This window comes from Molossus molossus, unplaced genomic scaffold (genome assembly GCF_014108415.1).
Source record: "Molossus molossus isolate mMolMol1 unplaced genomic scaffold, mMolMol1.p scaffold_m16_p_7, whole genome shotgun sequence".
Taxonomy (NCBI): Eukaryota; Metazoa; Chordata; class Mammalia; order Chiroptera; family Molossidae; genus Molossus; species Molossus molossus.
In genome coordinates, this window is record NW_023425401.1 from 17,644,552 (window position 1) to 17,656,687 (window position 12,136).

The 12,136-nt window shown below is 42.1% G+C and overlaps 1 protein-coding gene across 1 annotated transcript in view; it reads right to left on the reverse strand.

The window, feature by feature from the left end:
* Positions 1–12,136, reverse strand: part of DNAH11 (dynein axonemal heavy chain 11) — a 293,033-nt gene that overhangs the window by 64,846 nt on the left and 216,051 nt on the right. Inside the window, 2 exon segments of the mRNA XM_036246718.1 lie at positions 6,835–6,957; positions 8,394–8,629. Of these exon segments, the coding sequence (XP_036102611.1) occupies positions 6,835–6,957; positions 8,394–8,629 (359 nt within the window).

The following is a 12,136-nucleotide window of genomic DNA, read 5'->3' on the forward strand; positions in this document are numbered from 1 at the left end:
TAAATCTTCCCGGATATGTTTTCTGTCGATTGCTACCATAAGATATATTTTACTTAAAATTAGGATTGTCTGGAGTTTGGTGGATTTAATTATTTGTAATTACCCAGCTGTTGTCAGCCCATGGTCATTATATGACAGCAGCATCTACTGTGTGGGTCAGGTTCAACTGTATATCTTCTCAAACACAGATTTAATGTGCTATTGACGAAACCATTACTAGAACCAAATTAAAGTCTGGGCTGATGTATTGGTCCGCAGGGAGCTGTCAGACATGAAAGGAGTAATTAGTATTCATTACTTCATACTCCACAACATTCCAATTATTAATGAACTTCAACTTTTGGACTATGCTATATCTATCACCAGCATCTCCTTAGACATTCATTATTCGGAAGAATAAACTAATGTTAGTTTTTAAAAATCCCCTCCAAACAAACAGAACTAAGGTAAACAAAAACACTATTAATTGCCAAAAACTTTCTGAGAGATGTAGCTTCTCTCAGGGGTAGCAAAGTGGTCTTCCATCTGCATCTGAGGAACGGGGTACGATCCAGACATTCTGGGTGGATGCACTGGATTTCAGTCCCTCGGGGTTGTCTCTCCCTCTTCTCCTTCGTTCCACCACTATTTTGTCTTTACAATACAAAGGGAAACAGAGAAAAAAAATCAAGCAACATGTTCGCTCTTGGTGATCGCAAGAAGAAGGCCTATTGGAACATTTACAAACACGCAGATTCGTTTGGGATGTGATCAAGGTAAAATCAAAAATTTTCAGTTCCTGTGGCTTCGAACAACAGAAAAATCTGAAAGCACCCTGTGTCCTTCAATGAGAACATGGAACAAACTGAGGAACAGCCACACCCTTAAGTAGGATAGTGATGAAAAAGAAATAGTAAGAGCTAAAAGCAAGAATATCGGTAAGTCTTAAAACATAACGTTAAGTAAAAGAAAAGTCAAGTCCCTTTAAATTATATTCACCATGATGACATTTTTATAAAGCCCCAAATCAAACAAAAAATGAACAATGTATTGTTTTCGGAAAATGCACATGTATGCTGAAACTATTTTAAATACACAAATAAAGTGATGAGAAAATTCGGAATACTGCTTGCCTTTGGGAGAGGAGGAGGAAGGGGCAGGATGACAACTCAAAGGTGCCTTAAAGAATATTGGGAATGTTTCAGTTCATAATTTGAATGATAGGTACGTCTCATTCAATACTATGCTTCATAACTTCTACATGTGCATTTTACACGTATCAACATTAAATAACAGTATCTTTGTTGAAAACTACAACTCTCTATACTTTTCTTAGGAGGCAACTCCCAACATCAACAGCTATGACTGATTCCTTCCCTTTCCACCCCTCCTTTCTGCTAATATGCTTCGTGGCTTATACACTGTCCACACATCCCATGTCCCAAACACCATGTCTTACTTCAGGAGCTTTGGCTTAGCTTCCGTTCATACTTAGCTCCCATTCATTCATGCTTCCAGTCGTACTGTACCAATCCTTGGTTCAAGATTCAAGGGACATAATATCTATTGAATACCTAGATGTGCTATGCTCTATGTATTTTTTTCTCACCAGATAAGAAAACGTAAACACAGAAAAACAGTTTAAATAACTTACCCCCGATCACCAAACTAGAGGGTAGCAGACGAAGATTGAACTCAGTTTCATCTTAAGGCTATTTCTACCCCGTTGCTAGTCTCTAACAGCAATAAACTAGTGCGGAGCCCATTTCACATTCTTAATGTCTCTCCTGAAAATGCACAGGTAGCTTATTCAAGACGAGGCTGAGTATTATGTTTACCTTCCTTCTCATGCCAAATCCTATAAAAATATGGGAAGACACATGTTCCAAGAAAGGATGAATTCAGAATCATGCTGAAAAACAAGGAGGAGTACAATGAATGGGAGCAAAAAAAAAAAAAAAAGGAAGAATTAAAGAAAGTGATGAGAAAGCTAATGAAAAAAATAGCTAAAGTTAACAATAGACAATTCATGGAAGGCTAAGAAATATATGCTTAATCAAAGAGATATAAAATAAAGCAGCAATGAGACAAGGATTCTATTTTTTGATGCTTCTATTGGTTCCTGCTCATGGCGCCTTTCTTCCTTGTGTGTTCTGTGATTTTTGCCTGTGAACTCATGTGTGGTAGAATTCTCTCTCTCACAATCCTCTAATGCCTGAATTTTTGTACATTATTCCAGACAGGATTTTTGTTTGCTTCTGCCAAGTGTATTGGGGTATGACCAACCCAAGGCCACTTCAAAACTTATTCGTTTGAGGTTTTTAGGGCAAACAAGTAGTGAAAAGTTATCTTGACTATACCCAAGAGGTATAGTTTCTAGTTAGGAATTCTCAGGGAATATTCTTCCATCTCTTCCCAGGGAAAAGTAGAGAAAATAAAGTTTCTTTTCTATAGTGCTGGTATTTAATTTTTAACAGATTTACCCTCAAGCAAAGGTATGTACCCTTGAGGCTCTAGCATTATTATTATTATTATTTTAGTTTTAATCCTCACTCGAGGATATTTTTCCACTGATTTTTAGATAGAATGGAAGGAAGGGAGGGGGAGAGAGAGAGAAACACTGATGTGAGAGAGACACATTGATTGCAGGACCACCATGGGGACTGGGGATCAAACCTGCAACCCAAGTACATTCCCTTGACTGGGACTCACACTCTCGACCCTTTGGTTTGTGGGCTGATGCTCTGAGCCAAACTGACCAGGACTATTAAAAACAATTTCTTTTTGTTAATCCTCATCCAAGGATATTTTTTCCATTGATTTTTTTTTTTTTTTTAGAGAGAGTAGAAGGGAAGTGTGTGTGGGGGGGGGAGAGAGACATCAATGTGAGAGAGACACATCGATTGGTTGCCTCCCCAAACAGGGCTGGGGATCCAACTTGCAACCCAGGTATGAGCCCTTAACTGGGAATCAAACCCAAGACCCTCTGGTGCGCAGGCTGACACGCTAACCATGGAGCCACACTGGCCAGCCTGAGGCTCTAGCCTTACACAGGAATCATCTGACAGGTTTCAATGTTCCAGAACTGGTCCAGGATCTGTACATCCATCAGAATGGAAACCCAAGGTCATCAGGTGTTAGCAGGTGACCCTCAGGAAGAAATCCAATTTTCATGTTCCTTGTCTCTCTAATTCCTGCTCTTAGACATACTTTTTCATTTTTGGTCAACCAAGAGACAAAATGTGTTTTTAATATTTAAACTAACATATTCAGTCGTTTTTCAGTCTTCACATAGCTAACCTACAATATTACCAGTAATAAAAGCCTACATTTTTATTGTTTTGTTTCTTTTTCAGGTTAATCATCTCACTAAAGGCATATAGTACATGATTCTTATCCACAGAGAACTTGTAATCGACTGAAGTTATGTAAGAATGGAAGGAAAAAGTTCATTGTAAGAGGGACACATAAAAGCACAATGACACAGTACTGAATGTGCTGCGTGGGCGACATTAAATGTGAAAGGTTATTTTAACCTCTCTCTGGGTTGGAAGGAACTGAGCGGAGAAAGGACACAAAAAGAAATTACTTCAGTCAGCATGAAGAAAGGCCTGAACTCAATGCATGGTGTAGACATGGAAACAAAACAAAGTCTCCAACACTCGGATGGGAGAACACACAAGGTTTAGGGGAAGATGGAAGGAAAGAGTAGGAGGAATTTGTCCAGCAAAGTAGCATTCACAGGATTTCTTACTGAAAGATGGTGATGCCTATTTATTTGGAAAAGCTGGTTAAGAAATTAGGTTTCCACGCATTAAACTGCACAGACTCACAGGGCATTCAGGAAGACACGGACGAAGCTCCTTCACCCCCATTTTTCTCACCGGTGCAGGGAGTCCACCCTGTTCTCCAGCATCTCCACAGACGATCACATCCACCCTGAGGGCTTGCCCACCTCTCTGCCGATGTTCCCGCCTACACGTTCAGCCAAGGCCTCCTCACTGAGCTCACGTGTCAAGTGGCTTCTTCGACTTCTATTTTGAGGATGAGTGTTAAAGCTACACCTCAGTCTTTGAACGTCTCTTTCCCTACACTTATTCCTATTCTTACATCACATCTCTCAATAAATTACACCATCACTTAATCTGGCAGAAAACTGGAAATTACCCTTGAATCTTTCTTCTTCCCTACCAACAACAATATCCAATGAATGACTGTGAATGGATGACATTAACTCTTTGAGAATTCGTCGATTTATACTCTTCTATCTGCCTTAGTTTAGGCTCATATCGTGTCTCAACCAAATTGCTGTAATTGTTCGCTAATTAGACTCTGGCTCGAGGTCCATGTCCCTACAATCAATACTGCAAACCACCAACAGTGTGACCTTTCAGAAACATACACTTGATCACATTACTCCCAGGATACTTAAGAGTCCTCACTCACTTCCCCACTGACTGACGTTTATGATTCTCAAGTGGAAAATGAGACTACACATTTGTTATCCAGGAAGCTGTGTTCCTTTGGTCAAAAATCATTGCTGGTGTCAACTAGTGTTACTGATAGAGAAGGGCCACTTGAGTGTGGTTTTCTTGGAAAAATTATCAACCTGTAGGAAAAGGCCAACCTACAGGTCACATGTGGATGCCTGAGAACGTGCATGTCCTGGGCCATGATGGTCTCTCTGGCCTCATCTCTCCCAGTCCACTCATCTCTCCACACTCCCCTCTCTGCCACCCGAATACATGACTCTTCACTGACCTGGGTGCTATTTGCAGCTCCCAAAGGTGTTCAGCTGCTCACGTGTTTTGCAGTTTGATATTAGTTCTCTCGTTTTGGGATTCTCTTCTCCCATTTGTCTGTCTGACAAATGCCAACTCATCTTTCAAGACTCACATTAAATGTCATTGCAATCAAAGGTAATTTTTTTTTCCATAAAGCCTTTCCAAGTCTCCACCCCAGAACTGACAACTCCCTGCCGCGCATACTTTATCATCTCACTGGTGATCTGTACTCCTTTTAGTTTACAGGTCTGTCTTTCCCCTAGGGAAACATAGCTTCTTTCAGGGCAAGATCCATACCTCATCATTCTTTGAATCTGCAGCCCCTGCTACAGTGCCTGGCATACAGCACTTCTCAGAGAGGGTATTCAGTGGCTGAAGACTATGTAAGCATCACTAGCACTCAGATTCTCTTGCTAGACATACTCTATAAACATCTGCATGGGAAAGGGAAGTAGGAAAAACGGAAGCAACAGAACTGAAGTTTACCCTCATACAAGTGGTTGTTCCCACACATAAGAGTTTAGGAGCTACAACTGTTAAGGTAATAACTACATTCAAAAAACAGAATTTTTAATATTCTTACATATCATTTGAAGTTCTCTTGACCTTTTAAAAAAATGCTGGAATGATATGATCAGCTCTATAAAGCCCAACAGTTTGTACATATTCAGAGAGAGAGAGAGAGAGAGAGAGATTGTCACCAAATTTCTTACACCTAAATTGTGTTATTGAAAGTCCATGTTAAAGTTACAGAATATGTATTTCACTGACAAAAAATGTTAGGTCTTCATAACGGAGTCAGAACCTTAATAACAAGGATTTCATTTTAGTGACATTCAAGATATTACACTATATTTTTAACACATCAGATACAACTACAATTATATTTATGTTAGAGTTGCAGTTTGTTAAGTGGCTTATTAGATTGTTCTAAATGTATGTCTGAGTACATTTTGGTTTATTAAACAATTATAAGTTGTCAGTCACTGTAAATGGATTTACTTGGTGAGTTGTACAATATATACTGTACTCATTGGTTAGAGACCAGTTAAAAAACAGAAGTTAGTCACCGTTAAGTAGGCTTACTTCCCCTGAAAATTGAAGAATAATCCAGTGATGACAAAGGAGACAGATACCTTTGAGGCAGAGAATGGGTGTCAAAGAGGCAGGGGGTTGGGGAAGTGCTGACTACACCTCTGTAAAGAAGAAATAAGAAGGGAAGGGACCCAGTGAGCTAAGTCCAGTGACTGCTGGTTTCTTGACTGGAGAGGCACAAAGAGCCTTTGGGATGCCACAGTCTCCCCCGAGGCCATGCAGCTCCCTGGAGACATAACTGCTGCCTCTGACCTTTTACACACTTCCAGACAATGACAGGATGACTCCTCGGAAATGGCTTCACCGCCCCTGAAAGAATGTTCTAGAGCAGGGTGTCCCGGGAGGAATGGCAGACATTTAGAAGATCACATGAGGGTATTCTCATTTTTTGGTAGTCCACCTCTGCTGATACGGTGGGGGAGATTTTAGGGGTCCACTAATGAATTCTTTTTTTTTTTTTTAATGGTTATATTTTAAGTGTATTAGAAAAAAACAGAACTAGCACAGTAAACCCCTAACTTGGTGGATGCCATTACTTGCGATGAGTCTCAGGTTAAAAAAAAAAATAGTGAGTGGATCTAAAACTGTTTTAAAGAAAAATATTAAGTCAATAAGGATACAAGTGAGATGCAGTTCAGGTGAACATGCAGAAAACGGTGTTTGCAAGGTCCTGAAGTCGGAGAAACGTGGCAGAGATGGGCGAAGGTGCCACCGCGCTCAGATTGTGACAACGCGGCTCTCGGGCTGTGAGTCAGGAATCGGAACACGACTCTGAAGCCAAGACACAGAGTCCGAACGTCTGGCTCACACTGAGGTTGCTTTGGTCTTGGAACGGAGGTTCCAGGGAATGAAACTCAGAAATGTCACCGTGAAGACGGCAATAGATTGTGCCTGCTTATGAGGCTAAGAAAATAGAAGCTGATGATCCGACACCCGTGTAACACAACGTATATGTTAAGAATTCGAGAATACTTACTTTCCCTTTTTAATCGTGTTCCTGCCGAGCAGTGGATCAAGGACAGGGTCCACCATTTCCTCGAGGTTTTCAATTAAGATGACATCACCGAAGGCCAGAGCGGTTTCAATGACATTCAGAAACCTTGAAATTCAGTCAGAATGGAGACAGCAAAAGGTATTTAAGCACAGGGAAAATGTTCACAATTACTTCTTTACATTATATTGAATATTTTAGTCCCCCGCCCCCTTTTTTTCAATCCTCACCCAAGGCTATCTTTACATTAATCTTCAGATAGAGCTGGAGGGAGAGAAGGAGGAAGAGAGAGAGAGAGAGAGAAACATCGATGTGAAAGAGACACATTGACTGGTTGCCACCAGCACAACCCCAACCAGGGCTGGGGATGAACTGCAACTAGGGTATGTGCCCTTGGCTGGAATCGAACCCAGGACTCCTTGGTCTGCAGGTGACGCTCTTACTGGTAAGCCATACCAGCCAGGGCATGTCCTATTTTAAATGGGACAAACTTACTTAGCAAAAGCTATCTTATAAAATAGTATTCTTCCTTAACTAGATTTCATAGAAATTAAAGATTAGATTTTGAGATAACTTTGTTGTATTTTCCAAGTAAAATTCAATAGTTTGAACTGATAAGCCCATGCATAAATTAGTTACTTTTGATAATAATCATGGTTGAAATAATTAAAACCATCCAGACAGTATACGTTTAAATTTACTCAATAGATCCTTTTTTGATAAAAAATTCAAACTATATTTAATGCCTTGTGGGTTTATCAAACTTTCATTTTTTAAACCTTTAGGTTCAGTCCGGTGAAGTGGTAAACTATTATTTTATTCCATTCCCATTGTTCAAAAGCAGTCTCTCTCCTTGAAAAGAGTTTTCTCCGCGTATTCAGATGAGTGAGGAGCACATTTATCGGCACAACTGCAGGTATTCCTATTTCACTGAACTTGTGGAAGGATGACAGAGAGGACACCTGCTTAACATCAGTGAGTCTACAATTATTTATTGCCCCTGAACTGAACGCAGCTATGTACAAGACGGCTTTCCACTTAGGAGACCGCATTAGTCGACTCAATGACAAAAAATCTCTTAGCAGATTCAGTTCTCAACAGTGACATGTAATGCGGACTAAGAAGTTAAATTACCTTCGAGCAGTCGGTACTGGGACTCACGGCCGTGTTTCAGCCCTACTGCAGGCAGAGTCTAGTATCTAGGAATCTGACGGGAAACACTGAGCCTATAGCGCAGTTGACAATTCCTGTGATGTACCAAATGCCCTAAGGAAGGGTCACAATCCAGCTCATGTCCACTCTCGGCCTCCGGACACAGCGCTTTCTCTCACCTTCAATCTGATTTCCTCTTCGGGTCACTGGATGCTGCCCCACCGACACGCTTTGCAACAGAAAGCCTTTCCACGGAACAGGGTCAGGCAGGTAAGTGCCACCACACCGTCACATTTTCAAAGCGGCAGCAGGGAGGTCTACCAAATGCCAGGACTAAACCAGACCGATTTCACAGCAGCGAAGCCGAACGCCACCCCTCACCCTGCACGTACCCTTTCTGGCCCAGCTGCGTGACTTTCAGGTCAGCCCCGTACTTCTTCTTGATCCACTTGATCCCCTGCTGCTGGGGATCGACCAGCAGGGGCCAGCGCTCGCAGTGCGTGAGGATGGCCGCGTTCTCGGCTGACGTCCTGTCACCGGGCAGTCCCTCGTTACTCCAGGCGGCAACGGTAGCTTCGTCCGTCAACAGGGCGATCATGTCCAGGCCTTCGGTTACTGGGATTGAAACCTTTAAATTCAGAGTTCAATGCAAGAAAAAGACTCAGAACCCCAAGCCAAGAGAAGACATACAAATTCTCTGTGGGCTCTCAGAAGCCAAATAAAACTCTCCTCATGAAATACAATTCGACCCAATAAGCCCAGGATTTACCTCTTAGGAGTCTGTCGACTGCAGCAGTCAACATCTGGTTTATTACTGCATCTACCTGACTCCAAGGAAAAGGGACTTCGCCCTCTACATACATGTACGGCTACTCCAAGAAGGCGAGAGTAAATTTAGCACCAAGAAGTGTGGCCCGTAACAGAAATGTATTTGCCCAATGGAGTCATCACCCCACGTAAGCCGTGCTAAAATGCGACATCTTGGTCAGACATTTCATCTTTTACTACAGGCCCCACCACAAAGAATGACTTCTCTTTCTCGGGTGGGTGAATGGGACGCATTCAGTCCACTGGGGCTCCATCAGCTTGCCGGCTGGCCCAGGAACCTAGCTTACAGTCTCTCCTCTGCCTGCACTGTGATTGTGAGAAACAACATGGCAAAGTGGGAGCTGAGAGAGAGAAAGAGAAATCTACTTTATTTTATTTATTTATGTATTTATTTATTATCCTCACCCAAGGACATTTTCCCATTTTTTGTTCAGATAGAGTGGGAGGGGGGGAGAGAGAGAGAGAAATGTTGACGTGAAAGGGACACATCGAGTGGTTGCCACCCGCACAAGCCAAGGAGGGCCGGGGACAAACTGCAACCGAGGTACGTGCCCTTAGCGGGAACCGAACCCAGGTCTCTCTGGACCGCAGGCCGACGCTCTAACCGCTGAGCCAAACCAGCCAGGGCAAGAGAAATCTATTTTAAAGAATAAGGATCATTCTTGACCAAAATGGACTAACTTTACCAAAACGAAACAAGACCACGGAAAGCACTTTATTTGCTGGGTCATCCATCACCAAACACTTATTGAGCACCTCCGACACATAAAACAGTGTCTGGAGACACCAAAATGAGCAAGATGAAAAAGGAGCGAGTCCCAGGACTTGATGGAAACATCCTCCATAAGAGACTATGGGAAGAGCCCAACTTGGAGTAGGCAGGCGAGGCCGTAGAAGCGGTAGGAGTTTGATGTATTGGTTGGCCAGAGCTGCAGTAGACGCAATGCTGGAAAAATTCCCACAGTAAAGCTGGGGTTCAATTTGATACCAATATAATGAAAGTAGCACAATATTCCTGACTACAATGTTATCTTAGAAATAAACTCTATCTCCTAGTAATATGAGCAACAAGCCTTGGAATGGACACTTGGTATCTTTTAGAATGCACATCCTCCTATTAGCCAAGGGTAGGTGGCTTTAATTTCTTACCCCCACCCCCCCCCATGCTACTCTTTGGATGAAACAATTTTGGGTAGCAGTGTAATCTGGATCCTCAAGGTCATCTATGCACATTGTCCCTGTCCTTTTCAGTTACCACCATGCAACTTGGTTTGCTTTATAAAAGAATTCCCTCCAACTGATCGTTAATAAATGACAGGTCTGGTTTAAAGATTTTTAAAAAAATCATGCAGATCACAGTCACTTGTTGACTGGCTCATTTACAAACCATTAGAATCCCCGGACACCCAAGCAAAACAGGCCAGAGACCCCTGGCGGACAGCGACCTGCAGGCAAGCAGAGCTCTGGCAAACGCCCCGCACACCGAGGAGAAACGAGAGGAGTTGCCTCTTGCAGGGAAGGGCAAGATAAGGGAACACCACCAAAGACAAATGAGTAGAAAGTAAACATTAGTGAACAATTGCAGCTCCTCGTGGACCCTGGCACAGGTTCATACAGATGTGATTATCCTCCCACTTTGCGGCGGCGGAATTTAGAAACAGAAGACAAGTAAGTAGCTCAGAACCCGGAAACCGCCGGGTATCTCAGAGACAGAAACGTCTCTTCCAAAGGGTGTCATTTACATAACTGGGAATCACTGTCTTCCTTTCGTATTACGGCCAGAGATGAGTGGGACAACGAGCTGGTCGGGTTTTAGGGTCTGTTTCTCAGTTTGCACGATGCCCATGTTCTCAAGAGAAAAAGAGAGAGTGTATACTGAATTAAAACAGACACAGAGTCCCTGAGGAGAACGTTGGGGCCACAGCCAAACACAGGCCCACAGTTAAAAGGAACGTATATTTGGTATATACCATCAGAAAATGATCATTTTGCCTTGGTTATATGTTTAGACATTTTGGATAAATCAATTAATTTTATTTGTTTTATTTGTATGACTTCTTCAAAGCAAAATTTTATTTCCATAGAATCCCATGCATATAATTTTAAGTAAATGGGAAAATACAAATCAACAGACGGGAAACTTGCCAGAAACACACACACTAAATATTGCCATATCGGCCATGAACGACCACTTTGAACTAAATTTGAGGAGGCACATTTTCGACTTGAAAAATGTAACATGTCCGGCAGCATAAGCCATACTGGCAGTAGCAGTCCACACCCCAAGTGAGGAGTAACTGTAACAATAAGACAAAGTGAAGTTCAACAGCTCAGACACCAGGAAGCAGGTGCATTTCCCTATACTTTTGCAAATGAGAAAAGTTTATGACTGAGAAGGCAGAGAAAACCATAAAATAGAACAGTCTGAAGTAGTCGCAGGGTGATACAGGCAAAGACGCCCATATAGAGGGTTCAAGCTTGAAGATGTGACTGAGAGGAAGATACGAGAAGAATCAGACCGCTAACACTGTTGAAACTCAAAATACAGTAAGAATTGGACAATTAGCAGAATGCTTTACCTTCTTATATAAAAGCATGTTTTATGGCATAATTTCTTAAGGAAAAACCTTGAACTTCCAGAGAGTAATACATGTAACCCCCTTTCTAAAATCTGCAATGTAAAAACATGGTTTGATGCTAGAGATATATTAAATAATTGAGTTGCAGAGAACTTCTTCTTTTATAACTATGAAATGCCTTCAACAATGAGCTTTCCCTAACACATTTAATTTTATTTAAATTGTAAAAAGTCCATTGACATGCATTTATGTCATAAAAACCACAGTTGTCCCTATCGGCAGGGGACTGGTTCCAGGACCCCCCACCGATACCACACTCTGACTGACACTCATGTCCCTGATATAAAATGGCATTGAGCCCTGGCCAGTTTGGCTCAGCAGTTAGAGCGTCGGCCTGCGGTCCGGAGAGACCCGGGTTCGTTTCCCACTAAGGGCACGTACTTCGGTTGCAGTTTGTCCCCGGCCCTGGTTGGTCGTGCGGGTGGCAGCCACTCGATGTGTCCCTTCATGTCGATGTTTCTCTCTCTCTCTCCCTTCCTCTCTCTCCCTCCCACTCCATCTGTACAAAAAATGGAAAAATGTCCTCGGGTGAAAATTAAAAAAAATAATAATAAAAATAAAATGGCATTGAACAAAGCATACAATCGACCCTCCGCATCCTCAGATTCCCAACCACGGTTCAAAACACTACTCTCAATCTGCAATTGATTGAATCCATGGATGAGAAA